This window comes from Eurypyga helias, unplaced genomic scaffold, assembly GCF_000690775.1.
Source record: "Eurypyga helias isolate BGI_N326 unplaced genomic scaffold, ASM69077v1 scaffold9066, whole genome shotgun sequence".
NCBI classification, from domain to species: domain Eukaryota; kingdom Metazoa; phylum Chordata; class Aves; order Eurypygiformes; family Eurypygidae; genus Eurypyga; species Eurypyga helias.
Genome location: NW_010258537.1, coordinates 109,284 through 130,464, shown reverse-complemented (window position 1 = coordinate 130,464; position 21,181 = coordinate 109,284). Strand labels below are relative to the sequence as shown.

The 21,181-nt window shown below is 45.8% G+C and overlaps 1 protein-coding gene across 1 annotated transcript in view; it reads left to right on the top strand.

The window, feature by feature from the left end:
- Positions 1-11,977: 11,977 nt before the first annotated feature.
- MAP4K4 (mitogen-activated protein kinase kinase kinase kinase 4) overlaps positions 11,978-21,181 on the top strand; it is an 85,013-nt gene continuing 75,809 nt past the window's right edge. The window contains exon 1 of the mRNA XM_010154379.1: positions 11,978-12,035. Within this exon, the coding sequence (XP_010152681.1) occupies positions 12,021-12,035 (15 nt within the window). The 5' untranslated portion in view covers positions 11,978-12,020. The remainder of the gene's footprint in view (positions 12,036-21,181) is intronic.

Sequence of the window (21,181 nt, the reverse complement as noted above, 5' to 3'; positions counted from 1 at the left end):
CAGGAGCCTGCCTCCCTGCCACAGGCAGAGTCAGGCAGAGGTGAGTGCTGATGGAGAAGGTGTTTTGGGGTGTACGTGTGTGTGTTTTTCACCCTTGGCGACACTGGAGCAGCATTTCAGCACAGGTCTGCTGGAGGTGGGGCTGTTCCCTGACCCTCCTTCCCTTGATGCCCTGTAGTTTCTGGATGTGGGTAGTTTCCCTGGGTGGTGAAGCCCCCTCACCTGCTGGGCTGGTGGGTGGGATGGGATTTTGGCTTTTGTCTTGTCTCCCAGGACAGGCGATGCGGGTGGTGAAGTGGTGGTTGGTGCTCAGGTTTAGAGCATCATGCCACAGTCACCCCTTAGTTCAGCTGTGCGTTCGGTGGGGCTGCCCCACATTCGGCATAAACCTGCGTCTGTGCACGTGCGTGTCTTCAAACACGGCCCGTAACTGACAGCACGTTGCCCTAAATCCTGTATGTGCTTCTCCTGGTGATCCACTGGTTTGGGGACATTGCCTGAAGTGTTAAGCATTACTCTCGCTCGTGTTTTGAAAGACAAGCCCTTGGACTTGTTTTGAATTCTACTTTGACAGCAGTTGCAATAGCTGTGCATTGTATAATTGAGCAATCAATTCCAGCATGCTATATTGATGTTTTCAGTGCAGACACATGATTAAAATAAACTGTAATGCTCTTTCAGTAATTAGACAAGTGGTTGTAAATTTAAAAGGCAAACTTTAAAAGCGTTGGGACTTTTGGAAATCCAGTTTTATTACAATTTTAAAAATAATTACTTTGTTTTAGCTCTCCTCAGAGTGCTATAATTTGGGACAGGCACAGCTGGTGTACGTAGACCCCTCCCCAGCATCTCGGAAATCCAGTCCTGCTGGTGATACGATGGCATTCAGACTGGTGGAAAGGATTTTGTTTTCTTTCCCTGATGTGGGGAAAAGGGAGTAGAAGTAGTAGGGCAGCATCACAGCTGATTTAATTTTGTTTTCAGAGCATGACACTTAATTGGAAGATTGCTTAATTCTAGGAACTGCTGTTCTGCACTACCATACCACATAATGTATTTAGGTCATGGCTGTAGCATTTGGTCGGAGTACCCGATTGGGTTTAACACAAGTGTTTTCCAGATTCAAGCGGTGATTAGTGTAAATGGCAGGTAGCTTTTGAGGCAACCTTGCTCAGACTTTCCTCCGTAGGTAGGCTTTGCATACATCCTAGGAAAGTGTGACTGAGAAAATACCTTAAAACGAGTGGAAGCCTTTTACTTTAAAAAAAAAAGTATTTATTTCCAGTCCCCTTCTCCACTCCTTTAAGTAAGGCTGGAAGTGGTGGCCAGGATTGGTGAGAGATTAAATCAGACTGCGGCTTTAGCTTTACGTGTATCAATGTTTGTAGGATTACAAATTGTTAAGTTTAAATTCTGAGTAGGATTAAGCAGTGCTTTCGTTTGTGAATCCCTTACCAGAAGCTGGTCCCTCTTACTGGAGGTTTCTGGGTTGTTCCCCACATGGGTCACTCTCTGAACCACAGTGAGCGAGGTGAATGGCAATATTGTAAAGACTTGCGTGGCAGGAGGCTGTGTGCTGACTCCAGCTGTGCTGCGATCCAGATGTGGCTGGGTGAATCCCTCAGTCAGCTGCATCTGCTCTTGGAGACACCAAAGTTTAGGCAGATACGTGGGATCTTTCACAACTGCCTCTTTGGAAAACATGCAGCCGAGGATGGAAACTTTGGGCGTGTAGGGTGCTCCTGAGTTGGGGCTGAATGATTTCTGGAGCAGTTGTTTGGATTTGCCAGGGCCTGGGACTTCATCCCATACTGTTTACAGGATCCCATTTCCACATCTGTATTTAGGGAAGATGAGCTGATGGGCCAGGGAGGAGATGGTCAGCCTGCTGCAGTCATCAGGAGGGCTGGCCCCTTGCCTGCCTTCCTTTGTGGTGCCTCTGCCCTCAGGGCAACAGGACCCTGTCCAGGCTCATGCCGTGTCCCTCCATGCCGCCCTGTCTGCCGGGATGCTTCCAGTGCCAGCAGGATGGCCTCGCTGCCTACACCAGGGGGTGTTTGGGGTTGAGGTGCCCGCCGCCCCCTTCTTCATTCCTCTTTGCTGCCTGGGAAGCGGTGCAGTGTTGGGGAGGTTTCATGGATGGTGATGCTGGGATAAGCTGCCTGGCTGTAAGTGGTTACTAAATGTATTAGTTGTCCTCCACAGCTGAATTTTGATCATCATTCTTCTTTGCAGTTCGGGGCAATGCTAGGTTGTCCTATTTGTTCCAGTTTGCTGAATGATTTACAACCAAAAGCTTGGCCTTTCCAACTAACAATTTTTGTATTACATCTAATGACAGTTGTGCTCTAGAGAAGTGACTTGTGGTCTGCAGGAATAGCTGGTGTTAGACCATGAGCTAAATAATACTCCTGTGTAGTATCATGAGAAAAGAGGTTTTTCCCCCTCCCCAAGTGGAATTGTTAGAAGAAATACTTAAAAACCCCTGTGTCTGCTGTGTGTATCCTACCTACAGTTACAGAAGGCATGTGTGTTGGGGGCTAAAATCTCACAAATCCTTTCCCACCAAAATAACTTTTGTTTAACCTGCGTTGTATCCTTATCCTGAGCGCAGAGCCAGGCAGGTGGGGACTGGCTGCAGTGGCAGCAGCACCCTGGGCTTGCTCTGCAAGTCCTTCCGAGGAGTTTTTCCCTCCTTGATTTGCCACAGCCTGGTCTGCGAAGGCCCATAGCATGTTGTTCAAGAGTGGTGAACGTGTTTTTACTAGTTCTTGTGAGGCACTTGGTGTGTTCTTGAGTACTTGGTAAAAAGTAATAATTGGAGAGCGCGCAGTCTCTGTTTCCTTAATGAATGCCGTTCTTTTCCTTGGATTAACCTGCAAGCCAAGTTGCATAATGGCTTTTCTGTTGTGTGGCCCTTGCACATAATAAACGTGGTGGCCACAGCCTTTGGGGATGCAACTTAAATACTACCCAGGTAGCAACTAAGAAGGAAATTGTGTTCATTTTGGTCCCACTTTTCCTAAATAAATAAATAAATAAAGGGCCTGGCGACCTCATAGGTTGGGGTTTTGTTGCTGGCAAGCCTGGTACAGAAAGGGTTGTTAGTACAGGCTTGGATTTCTGAGTCAGGCTGCCGTGCTGACAAAGCAGAAATACTTTGAGGTCTGAAAATACTGCCTGAGTATTTGAAAATAGTTCATGTGGACACAAAGCTGTTTACAGATCACTCGCTGGCCACGTGCCAGTTTCTCAAGGACAAGGTGGGGTGGGGTTTTTTTTTTTGTTTTGCATTAAAATCACAGATGTACTTGGCAGGGTATCAGAAGATAAAAATGTTGGAAAAGTCTTCTGGTGCAAGTCCTCATTTAATTAAAAGACATATAACTTTAGGCTAAATGTGTGTTTTGCATCTTGCAAACAAGTTGGGAAAGTATTTCTTAATTTGCTCTTACGTACAGGGTCACGGTATAAAACACAGCTTGCACTCGTGTGATGGCTGCGCTGGCTGGTGTGACCCTTTGTAAGAATGCATTTGTGGTACACCCCCAGCATATCTGCTGCCCTAGAAGATGTGTTCTAGTTTCAGGGGTTGCTGCCCAGTAAATTATGGCTCCCTTGTCCGTAATGGTGAGGAGATGTGACTAACTGGAAGTGACACTGATGATGTTTGTAATGGCTATAGGAAAGAGATGTCAGCCGGTGTCTGCTCACAGTGGGAACAGCAAAAAGCCCCAAAATATGCAAGTCCAGCCCTTCTTTGTTGTGTGTTACAGCACTGGAGGAGTGTTGACATGCTGGACTGGAATTTTATTACATGTGTATATATTATGTACTTAAGAGTTCATTTCTTCTTTACTGCTAATGTTCAGGAGTTTTTTAAAAGTCATGGATGTGAAATCTTTAAATTTAACCATGTTGAAATAAAACTCATTATGCAGCTGACCTGCTCTCCTCAGCCGTATTGTTCCACTGGGATGGTATAAATGAAAATAGTTCTCCTTCTTTTTGCCCCTGGTTAATATTAAGCTGTCCACTGGTAGCTTCAGATGCTCCTCACACAGCGTGTTTGTTAGCAGCTTGTGGTGCCGCTGGACCGCAGGTGAGACGCTCTCTGTGGGCACAGCTGAACGTGGCAGTGTGTGTTGGGCTCCTCCTTGTCCAGCGGGCTGAATCAACAACAGCAAACCCAAAACGGTATTAAAAGTTCTTTCCGCCACTATTTTCGGCAGCAGAGCAAATCCAGCAAGGCTGGCAGGGTGTGCGTGATCTTAGTTTTCCTTCCCTCGTGGTGTATGACCCCTGACAATGCCGCCTGAGAGTGCAGGCCGCTCACAACAGTGTTGGTGCATGGCAGGGCGGGGCCTAACCATGGTTTTGATGTGGTTTGATTGTTTTTTCAAAGAAAAATATGTCTTTTGTGGCATTTCTCTGCACCTAATGCTTTAATACTGAAATTCATCCAGGGCATCTCGCCTTGTGTTTTGGAAGGCGCGTGCCCAGCACTGAGGTGGTTGGTTTCTCAGCAGCTTCGTGGCGGTGGGCAGGGTGAAGCAGGCCCCGGCGTGCCTGGGTTTGCAGAGGGCCTTGGTCACAAGCTGTAAATTGTTACATCTGGTTGGAAAGCTCAGATTTGCACGTCCAGAGGTGATGAGTTAAATGTCGACATGAATTAATTTAAAAACCCAACCAAACAGAGAGAAACACCCTGGGCTCTTTCATCCAGGCTTACTTGGGCATCATTCTGGAGAGGCAGTCAGGAGACACTGCCCTTTCTCTGCTGTCCCGCTTAGCTAAGGAGGCACCCACGTTGTCTCGAAGCCCTCGTCCAAGGACCCTGGGGTGGTCCTCTTCAACCCGATTAACGCCGGTCCTGCTGCTGGGACTTGTATGGCCACGCCACCGAAGCAGGCCTGCTTCTCCTTCAGTCGGTGGCTGAGATACAACGGAGAGGTTGTGGTGATGAAAGTGGCTGCTGAGGTATAAAATGAAAAAGCATCTATATCTGTTGCCTATGTAATTTTGTATCTACAAGCACATGTTTTTATCATTTTGCTCTAAATTACTCTCTTGATGTTCTCCATCTGGCTTGTTTTTAATTATAGTTGCCAGAAAGAAATTGTTCTGCATGAAAGAGATGATTTGCAGGGGGTCTGAAGAGACAGATCAATGTTAGGATGGGTGGATTTAGTGACTGGTAAAGCCGTTAAGGTAGGGAGAAGAATTGATTTGAATGAGAGCTGGACACAGCAGATTTTAGCTGATGTTTCCAGAGGAAGCCAAATGTGCTCTGAGCCAACTGCGACCGCGTGGGAGGTATGCCTCTACTCTGGTTTCAGTCTTTCCCTTTGTTTCAGTTTGGGGTTTTTTTTTGTCTTTCAGAAGTGTTCCAGCTAAATCACCTAGGTATATTTAAAACCAGAAAAAAGTACAGCAGTGGCCTAAAGTTTAGGCCTTTTGGAAAAACACATTGCAGCCTTGCTGCCGGTGTTGCCAACGGAGTCTGGTTTGTTGAGCTTTACTGCTCAGTATTTGGGAGAGAGAAAGAAGAGGGAAATCGCTAATCTCAGCTTGATCAGGGAAAGTTTTGAGCCATTTGAGTCAGGAAACGTGTAGCCTTGGGGGATCCCAGTTAGCTGAATGGACTGGGATAGGCATGACTGGGTAACAAAGGGACAGCCGCCACTGTCTTAAACCATGCTGCTAGACCTCTTACCCTCCCCTTGCCCTGCAACACATCCCCTTCTTTTGCCAGCTTGGTTTCATCTGTTGCCCACTCAGTTGTCTCGGTGGCTGTGAACTGAAATGGTCAGTTCGCTTCCTGCCCTCAGGCCAACACATCTCCGCATGGCAAGGTGAATGGCTGGGCAGGGTACTGGGAGCCAGCAGAGTCGGCTCCTAACTCTGAGCTCTGCTGGTGACCTGTTGCAATCCTGGGAAAGTTAGATTGTGGCTTTCTGCCATGGGTTTCCCACCATCCTTTCTTTTTTTTTTTTTCTCCTTTTTCCTCCCCTTCTTTTCTTTTTCCTATTTAGGCAATGAGCTGTTTGGGAGAAGGAAATGCCTCTGGGGTAATGTATATCCAGCATCTTTCAGAGTGGGAAATCTACCACCAAACTAGCAGTTGAAATAAAAAAATGCTGCGTAGAACTCTTTTTTCTTTACTAGCTGCTAACATCTTTTCACTCTGTCCCGGGGAGTACAGGACTGATAACAACTGTGCATCTTTCATACTTCACAGAATGGAGTACTATGCATGAGTAAATTGTCATTATTATTTCTTCAATAGACAGCTAGTGAGCCTGTGGATATCTAAAGCAGGATAGAGAGTTTTTTCCAGGCATTTGATGTCACGAGTTAGACAGAGGGAAAACACAGAACCCTGTCCTGTCTTTGACTTAAACAGTGGGAGTCTTCAATAGCTTCTGGTTGGTTGGTTAGAAATCACCTAACAAGAAGAAAGAACATTGATGTTGGCCTTTTTTTCTTCTCATGCATTTCTGCTGTGATTCACCAGGCTTTTGTGCTGAGGTTGTTTGCTGATTTTTATTCTAGAAGGAACTTCCATTCCACATAAACATTGTCCCTTTTTACAAATTTATCTCCGCCACTGGAGCCTGAGACTATTCAGCTGTGCCAGTGGGAACAACATTATTTTGGCCACATATGGGACTAGGCAGGCTTTTTGCTTAAGAACACTTAATGTTTTATTATTTAACTGCAGAAGTTGCTTTCACTTGGTGCCATTCTGTCTTTTTGACCGTCAAAAATGCACATTCTGTTTCCTCCACAAGCATCGCTCCCATTGCTTTTCACAGGGTAGACCTAACCTTTCTGGGGAGTGGGGAGAAACATCTTGTAGAGTCAAACCGAGTATTTTCAATGCAAAGTCGGTTGGTCTGAAACTTTTTGTGTTGGCGAGTGACAGAAAAAAAGCTGGTTGTACACATGCATTGGAATAATAAGGTATCATTTATTGCACTGGTGTGTGCAACCTAATAGCAGAGTATTGCTCCATGACCTATTGCCTCAGGCTGGTAGGAGTTTAGAGTCAACTAAACGAGAAGCAAATTGAAAAGTTAATTTTGGCATGGGGACATTGTGCAGCTCTACTAAGGGGTCATACTGTGGTGAGTATTCACTTGGTAGCATGTTTAAATCTAGCCTGCTGCTTTTCTTTACAGTGTGAATTAGAAGGTTCTTTCCCCAACTCAGTTGATCTTCTTTCCAGAGCTGTCAGCATAGGATACTGGGAGGTTGAAAAAGTTTTCCAAAGACTTAATGGTGTACAGTGCACAGGATAATCAAGCTTGCCATGAGTCATGGCTGGCCTTCCTTCCTTAATTTGTGATGTTCCCCCATATTCCACTTTCATGCAATTTAGTTGAGGAGCAGGCTTCCAGGAACGGTCCCCCAAAAGGCACATTAATACCCAGTCCGGAAACTGTGTTAGTAGGAGAATTACATTACTGTAGAATACATATCTCGGATAATTAGAGGTGGGAGGGAGGTAAGTGAGCTGATAGGATTTACTTTACATTTAATTTGCATAGTACTTTGATAACATTAAGGCATCTTAGGGGAAAAAAAAGCACCATGAAAACCAGCACATAACACCACTTGCTTTTTGAACCTTTCCCAAACAAAAATTTTACAGTAATAATGTGTGCAGAGGAAGAAAGAGGCAAGAAGTAGGTGTATTAACTGACTTGAAGAGCGTGGGTAGGCTTGAAATTTATGATGTTCTGCAGATCTTGGCAGTCTACCAAGGATTCCCCTTGTCCCCCATGCTTTTCAGTATGCAGAAAGCCTACTGAGATGAGAAATAAACAGCATATTGCTATCAGACATGACGAGGACTATGCTTAAGTAGTGGGTTCAGTTTAAGATCCAGTTAAATGCTGCAGTGTTGCTGTGTTGATGAGAAGAGCTGTATTTTAAAACACTTTATATGGAAGTGAACTTTCTGTCATCCTCGTGAGAAGAAACAGGACAAGATTTGGGGTCAGCGGGCTCAACTCCATTGACTTGCTCATCCCAACAGGCCATTTAAAAATAGAAACATGTAGTAGTGGTCTTAAAAATATTCTTAAATTGTTTCCTCAGGAGGATGAACAAGTGCCTTAATATGAATAGATTCATGAAAAGAGGGAAAGAAAGGAGGGGAGGATGCGTAAGAAACAGCAAGCAGTTTGGAAATCTCGGTTTATAAACACCTTAACGCTGTCTAGATGAAAGGAATACCTTGGTGGGCTCTTTTCTGTGGGGGTGGGAGCCAGGCTCAGCTGGCAGTGCTGGTGTTTTGTCATGGCCCCCACCCTGAGACCTGGTAAGGAGCACACTCTCACTCCAGGGATGACATTGCTTTTTCTACTTGTTGCCGCTACTACGCAGTGCAACCTCTGCAGCCTCGGTTGGCTCTGGATACAGTTGTCTTAACAAGATGTATCTAGGTTGCTGTCATCATTGCGTATTTCCTATCCGTACTTGTCCCCTGGCCAGAGGACACTTACCCTGCGATCCCCAGCCTCTGATATTTGGTACCTAACAATATTTTAAGAGATGGCTATTTTCAGTTAGCGCGTGTTGCGTTTTGCGATCTCCGCATCCTGGGGATGGGGGAGCCTGGGATGCCCTGGGGGGTTGTGACTCCAGGCAGCACTAAAAAAGGGGCCTCCTTCAGCAAGAAGAATGCTGCCCTGCCGGACTGTTAGCCGGTGGTGTTGCTGAGATGGTGTCTGGATGGGGCCGTAATGGTTGCCACGTTTATAAAGTGCCCTGGGAGTTGAATTTGAATAAATTGTAATCCCAGGAGATTGAGTTCAGAGGGCTCCTCCCACCTACGGCTTCTGCAGTTCTTTTGTCGCGTTCAACAGCTTTGTGATTTTATTAATGTTATTTTCAACACAGACAATTTTTTCCAAAGCAAAAGCCGGCTATGAAAATCTGGAGATCAGTTTCCGAAACAGGAATGCTAAGCCATTTTGTCTTGCAAGGAAAATTACACCAGCGTGCTGATAGTTTGACGAGTCTGTTCTTGAGCAGAGCTGTTAAGCAGATAAGCAAACAAACAAACAAAAACTGTGCTCGTGCTTATATGTTGTGCTTGTGATGTTTGCTTTTTCCTCTCCCTCTAAAAATGTTTCTAATGAAAAGAATGTGGCTTTCAAATGTCCTTTTACTTCTCACATAAATCAGTGTCATGCAAACTCCCCCACATACATGCTGTAGATGCGTAAGAGAATGAACGCTCCATACGTTATGAAAAGGGTATTTGGAGTAATTTTTTAACACTGTTCTGAAGTGACCAGGGTTTACATTTGGCCTGGGATACTGAGCAGCCCGCACTTCCCACAGTCTGCAGTTCCTTTGCTTTCCAGTCCCTTAGGAGGGTTATGGAGAAGCTTTTCCCATCCTCGCTGCAGAAACAGCAGAGTGAAACACGAGCAGCCACTGGTGCTCTGCCGTAGGATTTGGTGGGGACCAGTGGAGGCACCAGCAGGATCCTGTAAAGCTGCAGGGGAAGGACGGTTGGGCTGGTGCACATTAGTCATCCCGAGTGGGCCGGTCTCACGGGGAGCAATGTCGTCTTGAGAAAAGCTGTGAAACTGGGCCCTGGGAAATTTCAGGCTTCTCTCTGAAAATAGCAAGCCCACCAGTAGTTCGTAGATTTAAAAAGACAAATAAAGCAAACTTTCACGGGATGCCACATATTTTTTGGAACATCTTGCTACTTCGCTTGTCTGTGTGCCACTTTTTCTGCTTGGAGTACGTTCTGCCACCATTTTAGCATCCCTGCTTTGCTGCATAATGAGTGGCAAACCATATTTTGCTGAAAAGTTTCTTCTCCCTCAGTCCTCCTTAGTGTTGTGAGCTTTTTTCCCTCCTCTGAGATGTCCTTGTTCCTCTCTTATCTTTAGCATCTTCTTTTTGTACCTCCAGCTGTGCTTCCCCACATCCTTGGGCCTTTCGGTTCCTTCCACAGAGCCGTGGAAAACAGGGGTAGAGCTGAGAGGAGACATTTTTCGACCTCCCTGTAAAACATTTTCCCCTTCTCCCTTGGTGGGATGGTGAGTCTTGAGAAGAAGACTGCAGGCTTTTGTCATTAGGCAGAGGTCCAAGGTGGGAAACTGGAGTTGCATCTCTCCAGGGCTTGCTGAAAGGCTTTGCTTCAAGAAGTAGTAAGGTCAAGGTGAGGTAGAACTTGGCCATCGCACACGTGTTATGACCCTAACTTTGTTTCAGAATCCAAACCAGCTTGAGACCAAGCTGTAAAAAGAAATGCATGTGATAAGGAGTTTACAGAACTGGCAGAAGCCTGAGTACGCTGATTTATTTATAGAAGGCATGCGGATTGGTTAATAAGGGGGGAGCACAGCACTCTGAGTTGTAAAAGCCAGCAGAAGCTGTGAATTCTGCAGCATTTCATAAGAGCCCTTTGTAATGCACCAGCAATAACTGGCCATTACCTCCATGGGGGGCGTCGTAAGGTGGGAAGGGGTGACGATTTCTCCAGAGAGACTCGTGGTTTGGGGTGGTGTGGTTCTGAGGTGCCAGTCTCAGAAGAATCTGTAAAGAGGTTAAGAATTTAGTCCAGGAAAAAAAATTCACTATTGATGCCCGTCAGCTATTGCGGGTGCTATGTGTAGGTTTCTGCCTGGGAAACATGGAAATCGGTGAGGAGAAAGATAAAGGAACTGGGACTTCAGTGAAATGTTGTGCTGGGGTTTTTAATTATTACTTGTGATAAAAATGAAATGTAGCGGACATACCGCTTGCTGGAGAGGTTGACTGACTGAGAGAAGAGCCTTTGAGGATGATGTTTTGTGAAGGGTGTTGAGAGACCAGGCAGTTTGATTGGAATTCTGAGGGCAGACTGCTGGGTGTTAAGTGGAGAGCTGGAAAACACCAATGCTTTGGACCATTTCTAAGTGCCTGTTTAGAAAAAAAATATGGAACAGCTAATTGATACAGCCCCACCTCCTGTAAAAATATACTGGTGAAAACAAGGTTTTTGTGAGAAGCCAGCGGAGGCGAGTCTCAAGCCATTGCGGCCGGAGGGGCCGGTGGTGCTGCCTGCCTCCTGCCAGCTCCGGCTCTGCGCTGGCTGCGGAGCAGACCAGTTTAATTTCCTGATCTACGATCCCCCACCCCACCCCGCGGTTTGCTTGTTCTGTGCTAACTTTCTGCCGTTTTCGTGATCTCAATCAGCTTATCATATGATCTGATGAGTGCCAGAACAAGCTCCGTCCTCCTGGGAGAAGTATGTGACAGGAGGCTGGAGGGAGGCAGGGGAAGGAGGGGTAGGAGTTCCCCGCCGCAGGAGCTGGGATCTATTAATTCAGCTCCAGCTGTACTGAGAAACCGAACCCTTATGGTGGCGTAGCTGAAGGGAGACGACGTCTTGTTCTTGTCTAGCTCTGGGGAGGCAGGCGGAGAGAGCTCTTGCATCTGATGCATCACTTGAGGACACCTCACTCCACTTTTTTTTCCTCACTAGTGAAGATCAAAATAAAGAGAAGTGTCCTTTTGCAACCCCCTAAGCATACTTGCACTTACCTAGTAGAATATCGCCCAGGTACCAGGCATAGAAATAAAATGTGCAATACGTGGTGTTTAACTATCGTGGCATAAATAAATCATCATTACTAAATCGTCATTACTGACTATGAACGTTGCTAAAGTAAACAGGAGGGAAGCTGTGAATGTAATCTGTCTGGGCTTAATCTTGGTAACCATCCTTCTAATGTGGAGAAGAACAAATGAGTTCTAAGATTTGTGTAAGAATATTTTAAAAAGAAACTTTGTTTTATAGCCATCTAGGGTATTTGTTGGTTTTCATATGAAGTGTGAGAAGAGAATGGTCCAGCACAGTTGGGGAGAACCTGGTGTCTGGAGCTCTCGTCCAGGTGTTTTGTTCTGTGTGTGCTGAAGGGGCGGATGAGACGCCGATGCTGACAGTTCTCTCTCTTCTTCAGGGTCGGCATGTCAAGACGGGTCAGCTGGCAGCCATCAAAGTCATGGACGTTACCGAGGTGAGTAGAGGAACATTCTGCTTTATTAGCAATATGGGTAAAGTTCGGTAACGAGAGATGGCATAAGGCTTATCTCATATTTATGTTGAAGGGCATGGTCTTTGCATGCAAATGTTTGTTTTCTGTTTGCAGGACCTAACCCCTTGAGCCCATCTGCACTTTATGAGATTTCTGTGCACTTCTGTGCAGGGGCCTCTGGCCTTCACAAGTTGCGTTGCCTGGTCCCAGGACATATGAGCATGTATAACACTCCCTTCGCAGAAATTTCTTGGAGAGGGGCTGGGGGCGTGGGGGGGATACCCCATTTCCCACTTTTTTTCTCTTCAATGTAGCATCTTGCTTTTACTGAAAAAGAAGGCGAGGAGGCTGCTTGACGTGGAGGACAGTAGTTTCCCTGCTATATTTGCAGCTGAAAAAGGGTATTCATTTATTCAAAGGAAATGGGTCCAATAAAGTTCCCAGAAGCCTGAAAGCAGAAACATCTGCAGGAATGATGAGCCAGATTGCTGGCAGAATTCAGCAGTGTAAAGTAGTAGTTGTAACTGACCCAGGGGGATTTACTGTGGAGCTTTAGATGGGAAGGATGGGAAATTAACCCAGCCAAAGAAATAAAAAAATATATGCCCGTATTTGACTCTTTAGATGTCTTGCAGTTTATGCTATTCAAAAAGCAATCAGTTTAAATTCAGTCTTCAAAACAGATCAGAAGAAGAATGTGGGTTTTTTCCTATTGATTCCATTTGTGTTTTATAGAGTTACATTTGCAAATTAACACAACAGCTTTAGATTTAAAACAGAACGAGATCCTTGATTGATACTGCACTTTTGAAGAGAGGTTGTGCCTCTTCAAACCAAGCGTTTTTATTTTTCTGAGCTCCTCAACCTTATATAGGTATGAGGGGAAGAATGATGTTAATGCGCGTGCATTGCACAGAGCAGGGGGTCTTTGGCAAGCTGGTTATATTAAGCAAATATCGTACAGGGGTGTTGGTACAAAATGTTTTATATTTTAGTGTCTGTGTAGGCATCGACAAGTAAAAATGGCCTTGAACACAAGCTCCTAGGTGAGTGGCTGGGGTTGTAGTGGGTAAACAGGCAGGAGAGAGACGAAAAGAAGGCAAGGTTAGGTCAACTCCGCTGATAGGACTTCAGTCGTATCTGAGAATCTCCTTGTGATTGATAGGCGATGTGACTGCCGCTCTCTGACTTTAACTGTTGTGTCTGCCAAGAGCGAGACATTCTTGCTTTGTAAGATGGCCTGATAAAAATTGGTTTTCAGCTGGAGATTTTCAAAGGCTGCCTTCGTGAGGAGGCAATGACTCCTGCTGCAGTTAACAAGCAGACAAACCAGAGAGGAATGAAGGTGCGTTGACACACAGCATTCTTCGCACAGCAAACGTTTCCATTTGCGCATCTTGCTGGACTGTGCACAACGAAGGCTTCTTCCGTAGCGCTAAGGCTGGCTGTACTGCACGCTCCCTCTGTTTTTAATAGCATATATTAATCACAAGCAGTTGTAACGCAGAGGTTTCGCAGCGAAGGAAAACAATTGAAAAATGCTGTCGCTGAGCTCATGTTGCGGAGATGGCTTATATTTTGAAACTTTCTGTAATTTTTGGCTGGTTTTGAAATGCTACTTATATATTGGCACTGTCTATCTTTTATCTCACAAGCTGATGCTTTTTTAGGGGATGAAGGGCAGTCAGGGAGAGGAGTTTGGAGATGTTAGCCCCAAGCTGCTTAAAAGTCTTGTCGTTCCTACCAGTGGAGCTCATGTGTTTTTGCTTCTAAGTAATGAGCCTGCGGAGGCTAAAAATGTGGTGTAAATTCTTCCAAGTCGTGCTAAGTCAGCTCTGCTTTTTAACACCAGGCATGGTTGATGCTGTTGCTTAACACCAGGCATGAGTGATACCATTGCCCGTAACATTTTCTCAGTGGCAGATGTGGCCGTAGGATATTCCTGTCCACTCTTGCTCCTTGGTTCCTTGCCTGTCTCCCAACACTTGTGCCGGCACCACTGCCCCAAAGCCAGATGGTGACCTGGATCAGTGAACAGGCCCCGGTTCCAGGTTAAAAATACCCTCACTCCTCTCTTTCTCCTGGTTATTTATAACCTGGATTGGTTTGTTAATCTAGTTTAGCCCATGACGTTACAACAGTTGTGCTGTCGCTATGAAGAAGGTGACAGGAGAGCTGCCGACGACCATGGGAGAGAAGGAGCAGTAGCTCAAATTGACATTGCTGCCAGAGATGGACACATCATCAAGGCATGGCTTCAGTTCCTCAAGGGATGGTTTCACAGACACACCTCCTTTTTCTGGCGGACCGTGCAGGTCCATTTTGGTTCCAGCTCATCACAGTTTACAGGGATGGTGGGAGGAGAGAATGTCACTGCACAAAGGGTGCAGTGACTGCTGCCCTGAGCATTGCCCTGAAAGAGATGTTGAAGGAACAACAGCCTCAGGTTTACCTTCTCCACCTGCTTCAAGAGCTATAGTTAGCTGAGCTGCTCTTGTCCATGCCCATGGGGGAAGAGGCTTGAGTGGAAACTTCCACAAAACTGAAACTGTGATTTTATTTCTTTCTTTTTTTTTTTTTTAATGAGCTGCTACTGAAGCTCTAGGTGATTTGTGGCTCTGGGCATGTTTTACTGGCAGTAGTATGGCTTTTTGCTTAAATACAAGCAGTGCCATGGAGGAACTAGATGATCTTTAAGGTCCCTTCCAACCCAAACCATTCTATGGTTTCTGACTGTTTTGTCTCACTGCAGGGAACAGACTCAAAACTTTCTTCTGGGATAGCTCTGATCCAGTGCTTGCTTTGCCAAGTGCTTAACAAATTAGAAAGCCTTATGCATTGGCACGCTCTGTGGGCACACCCCAGATTTTCAGTTTTCAAGGCCCCGGTTCTGCAATTCGCACATTGCTGAGGATCAGTGAGGTTACATCAGTTTGGGGCGGTAAAGCTTTGATCACCCAAACAGGGTTGACATGAAGAAAACAAGGTAGCGTAATGTCCGACTAGAGAAGTTGGAAGAAACATTACAGCTCTGTAATGTACATGGCGCTGTGGAAATGCGCTTCATCCTTCTTAGCTTTTCTTGTGGTTTACTCTTCAGATTTTAATTTTGAAAAGAATGGTGGTAAGGATGAGAAAAGAGGAGGTGGGCTGAAGGTATCAGCTTGATCTTTGAATATATTATGACTAGTTAGTACTGCTGCCTGAAACGTTGGGGGGTGTGTTGACGTGCCTAAAACTTTCCTGTCTCTTCCACTTTCCTCCTCTCTAAACTAATTAAGAAAAGATTTAGAAGATTGTACGGGTCTTTTAGATCTTCAGATCTACAGCACTAAAGTAAGTAGTAAAGGATCTGTAGGATCTAAAGATTGATAAGTCTTCCTACAGAACAGTGCACGTGTAGGTCCTATTTTCACTTTCTGAGGGTGAAGCCGGAGCGCATGTAGGGTGAAAAAGCTTCACTGGAGCATAGAACAAATAAAACAAAAAAAAAAACAACCCCAACCCACCAGTCCTCATCAATTGAAAGCTATTCTGTTGTTGGAGTGGGCCCAGTGACCATAAAAGGGGAACAATACGAACTATCAGCGCATACACGCTTCAGAAATTATCTTCCAAAATGTACATATTCAGGGTGCGCGTGTGTTGTGGGGGAAGGCGTTATTTGAGAGATTCCTGTAGTCTGCCTTGAAACTTTGTATTGTAGGGGCTGTGTTCCTTTTGGGGCATTGTTTTTGGAGAAGGAGGTGTTCAGCCCATGTTAACCCCTTCCACTCGCAGACCACGCTGTCAGGTTTTCACGAGCTCCTTGCTGCGGTGTGCAGTGCTGTAGCACACCAAGTGAGCCGTGACTGGTGTTATCAGATGCAAGACAAGTATGCTGTAAGATTTGGCAGTCACTGTTTTGTTAGAAGAATCCATTTTCTTGTGAAGCAAGTAACATTTAAAACCTTAACAAAGCTTGTTTGGCAAATCTGCCTGCATCTGAGCTGTTAACTTGCATTACACCCTAAACAGACGGCTTGACTCTGCCTAACTCTTCTGGAAGCTTTCTTTGCAGCTGCAGGGTTGTTTCCAGTGCCCTCCTGTGTTCCCCTTCCAGCGATGCTTCTCTTTGAAAGGTTTAGTAACTGATTTTGAGGGAAAAACACAATCCCTTCGCTTCTGTTTGTTATAACCCCTGACGCTGCTGCTTCTTCCTCCTACCTCTTCCCACACACACTCTGGCATCCCTTGGGAAAGCTTTCCGCATGCCTTTTTAATAGCAGCGTTTCTCAGCTCTTGTGCCCAGTGTTTCATGACTTGTCCAGTCTAGTCTGTGTAAAATTATGCTAAGTAAACAACTGGATACTGTATCCTGCTGATTTATGAAAGAAGCTGGATTGCTTTTACTGCTTGCCTGTCTTGCCCTTTCTGTATGTGCTCTGCAGAAAGATTAAGATCCCCAAACCAAAACCTCCAGGCCTGCAGAGAAATGTGGCACATCTCCCCTACCTAGGCAGGAAAGGTTACCTGAATTATTGATTGCCGTCTTCCCCACTCTGCTGACTGCTTTTTTCTGTTGCAGTAGGCAAGTCGCTTTGATTCTTGTGAGTCTGTATCTTATGGCCACCGTGGTGTTAGAAGCTGCGATCATGTGGATGATCTACCCATTGTCTGTAAGACATCCCAAAAGTGGCCTGCAGAAAGGCTGTAGATAAAGGGGTGTGTGTGTGTTCCCACACGTGTGAGAGAAACAGAGGGGAAAGCCAAAATAATAAACACCAAAAGTTTACCATAAATATATATATTTTTTTCTTCATGAAAACCCAAAGACAGCCATGGATTTTGTTCTGTTTGGAGGTGGGGGGTGGGGGGTGGAAAAAAGCTGATGCCTCACTCTAGAAGACACTGAAATGCAGATCCTCACAGCACTGTGCAACAGAACTGGGTCAATCCAGCCTGCAGAAGCTGAATATGGGTTGGCCTTTTAGTGTGGAGACATGAATGCACGACTTTACCTGGCTTTACCTGGCTCAGTGCAGCTGCCTGGCAAAGTATTTGCATACCAGTCCATGGCTGTACTTACTGCTAAGTTAACCAAAGCAAACCTGAAGCCAGTAGAGTTACCAAAAACCTTTGCTGTGTCCCTTCCTCTTGATTATGTGTTAGGGAAAATGGACCTAAACCCCAGATTTTTCCCATGGGGAGTACTGGCACCCTGCTTGCTTGTCCCTCAGATGTAAGGTTGCTTACTACTAGTCTGTACAAAATTTTGTAGCCTTTGGTTAAACAGTTACCTGGCAAAACAAAGGATCCTTCTGTGGGAAAGGAATAAATAGGAAAGGTATTTATTTACCTTGTGGACAGCCTTTCTTCCCAGTCTCTGTTGAAGCTGAGTAATATCTGGTCTCTTCCAGGGATTAGATGGGAAAAAAAAGACTCCTGGGAACTTCCTATTACAGTTGAAAGGAAGACAGAGCTGGACAGAGTGGTCTCTTGATGGGGGGAGGTCAAAAAGAGCTCCAGTAGTCTTGCAGCCAGTCTTTTTTTTTTGAGCTGTAGAGCATTTGTGCAGTTGACTGTTTCCCCCCTTCCTGTGAGGTCCCGCAGCTACCTCTGCTGCATGCCCTCACCCAGCAGCTCGGCGCAGTTCTTCCCCCTGCTTTACCGCTGCCATGGTGCTGGCTGACGTCTCTCTGGGACTGGGCTCTGCTGCAGCCCCCGCCAGCCCCGTGCTGCCCCTTTTCTGCGAGACCCCCTTAGGGTCGGGCAGAGGTGGTCCTGTCTCTCTTCCCTGTGAGGGCTGTACACGGGGCCTTGCAAGGAGGCTCATGGTGTCAGTCATGTCTCAACACCCCTGGCCTTGGGTGGCAGAGCAGTGCTTAGCCTGCCAGCTCGTAGTCCTGACAGGGTAGAGTGACATTTAACTCTGGAGAGCCTTTTGTCCTTGCAGTCATACAAGGAGGAGTGACTTCATCTCCCAGCAAGGCAAATACATCTAACACCTGGCTTGTGTCAGATCTGTGAGTTTTGGTTGTGATCCAAGAAACGTTACTGGAGCAATGCTGGCACCAGTTTGGATAAAGGGCAAACTTTCACTCTCTTTGTCTGAGTCCTGGGGTGGTTATCAAGCCTGTAGGGCTGGAGAAGCTTACTTGGGAAGCGTCAGGATGTCAGGTTTGATGCAGCTGCAAAAGGGAGGTTGAGTAGGAAGCTCCACATGCAGTGTGAGGTCAGGGCAGAAAGCTGTGGCTGTTATCAAGCAGTTTTGGGAATGACAGGCAAGGTGGATTGACTGGGGAGAGCTGGTGTCAAGCACGAAGGCTCTATGCTGCTGTGTGCCAGCGAAGAGCAACTTTACATTGATACTGTGTGTTTGGGGGGGAAAAAAGTAGCAATAGGGAGAGAAAAAAAAGAGATGGAAACCATCCACACATGCTTGTTTCTTTGTTTGCTTTCTTCAGTGTACAGTTACTTCTTAGTGCAAGATTTTCACCTGAGTGGAAGACTCTGCACACACAGCAGATCATCAGTTGTCCTTGCGGGTATACCGCTCTCTATATTTTAACACGCTTGTTTTGGAACCTGACTGTTTCAAGGCTGGAAGAAACATGTTTTCCTTTGGCCATGAAGGTCCTTGAGGGCACCCTTGCTGCGTCACCAGCATCTATTATCTGTCAACAGCAAACGAGCTTTGACTGTGATGGCTTTGTGGTGCTTGTTTAGTAGTATTCCTGTTGCATGACTTTTCGGCTAAGGCCAGGAGGTGGCTCAAGGTTGATTGTGGATCGCTGTGTTAAGAAAGTGATGTGTGAGGTTTTTGTCCTGCCCAGCAGAAGATCTTTTGCCAGCGCTCTGTAAATTGAATGTAGTTTAGATTACACAAACTGAATTTATGGCCGCATAAAGGGAACTTTGTAGTTTGGAGTGCGGAAGAATCTCCTTGTTTTAGGGAGATAGCTTTAAAATTTTCGTACTTGGCTGTAAGAGGTGCAGACAACACTGCTGTAGCACAACACATGATGCTCAGGATGTGGCACTGAGGTCTGTTACTGCTCGTCAGTGTGTGAGAGCACACATTGAGTGCTGGAGCATAATGGAAACTAGAAGGCTGTGTAGGCTACAGCTGACTTCCACTGGCGGAAAGGCAGGATTGCGTATTAAGAAGATTTCTCTGCAAGTCTTGATCTCTTTGGACAAGTCTGGACTTTTTCTTTAAAAATTTCTTTCCTTTGGTCTGATGATGCAACTGCATCGACATACGCAGAAGGAAAAGATAAGTCATCTAGGTGAGCTACTGATGCTTGTTACCATCCTTCTAATAAGTAGGACAAGTCCATGAATTCCAGCTTTTGGGCACTGTTTATTGGTCCAAGTGGGCAGTATTCGTGCATTTAACTGTAATCCTGTGCCCATCTATTTTCTTCATTCCGTAGGCTCAGTACCTGCAGTTACCTGCAGACCTGCTGTTAGCAAGGAAGTCACTAATGCCAATGTGCTTTCATACTTGTGCGAATGGCTGCTAGCATCTATCTGTGTTGAGGAAACCTGGTCCCTATTACCAGCAGCGGTGAAGGCTTGATGTGTGTAGGGTGCGGATGCTTTCACAACCATTGTATTTAACCTGCCGGTCATATCTGCACTGACACGAGCTTGAGAAATAGCCTGCCTAAGTTCTGGTGATGGAACATTTCTTCTGAGCCGAGGGGAGCGTTCATGCAGGTGGGCTCGACGTGGGCGTTTCACTGCTGCCTTCCCCAGTGTTGAGCTCTGTTTGTTCGAGCTGTCTGTGGAGACTCGAGTTCTGACGGGAAACAGAAGCATTTTGTGTGCAGATAATAGCAAAAAGTACGGGGCTGCATTTTGTATCATTTCTGTCAGACACACAGCACAGCTCAATTTACTCCCGGTGAATCAGGCATATTGTCGACTCAAGGAAAACAAGGCAACCTTGTCAACACAGTGTTAGAACATGTGTGCTCTTGCCAGTTTGGGCAGGGTAAAACCAACAAGGATTGTGACAGAGCATTGTGCTTTCATGTTAGCAAGTATCTAGGCTGAACCCGGGTCTGCAGCCTATTCCTCCTGCCTAACAAGAGATCCCAGGCCCAGTGTGAGCTGTCGTCTTTGAGACTTTTAAAATCTGGCTGGGCTGTTAGGAACAAAGACAGGAGAATTAATTTGCTGTTCATGTTAAAGGGGCTATATCTGTTTGAAATCTTTCTTGAGTGTGTTTAATTGCAGTACCATAAACCGCACCTGCCTGTGGGCTCCTCCTGTTTTTCCTGTGACGTTCCATATTTTTGTCTTGACTTCCTAAGGAAATGAGGTTTCTCGGCGATATTGCATGTGTCCTGCCTTCTTTTCCACCAAATACCTTTTGGATCTGCTGGCCAACTCAATCCACGGTTAATGAGGAGGAGAAATTCCAAAGATACAAAGTCCCGACAAGCTATGTGAAAGCTGGCAGGCTGCGCGGAGAAGAGAGAGGCTGAAATGTATAGCTTCTGCTTTGGGAATGGTAGGCAGACCTGAGCCATGGGCCATTATCAGTCAGCTGGCCACTGTTTTGCAGTTAATCAGGAGGAGGGGGTAGATTACCTTTTTTTTTAAAAAAAAAAAAAGGGGGGGGATAAAGTTCTGATGCTTGGCTCTCAAGTGAGTGCTGCAGCTATAGGGATGTCGGCTGGGTAGCACATGCAAATGACTTTTAAGCATTTTAAAAATCTCTCTCTGGTTCTTTCTTCAGTTTACAGGTCCATAAATAGTATTGTACATGGGAGATCATCCTACGTGATCTCTCTCCCCCTCTTTCTCTTTCTTAACATGTGCGTATGTATGTATAAATATAAAATAGCAATGTTATTCTCCAACATTTAATGAGACAAAAATGTTTGCTCTGAGTCCCTCGACAGTGCTCCTTTTGCAAGATGCAGTTTGAGTGATTGTGTAGGGAGTTGTTGGCTAAAATACAGCCTTAAAGCTCAGCTCCTAAAACTGGAGATTATGGCAGCAAGTGCTAATGCTCAAGGACCTGGGAATTGTACTCTGAGCTGACTTGTAAGCGTGATGAACGCTCCCCTTGTGCCTAACAGGAAGGAGTTCTTCCCCCCTATGCCCAGTCTCTTCACTCTGCAGTGGGAAGC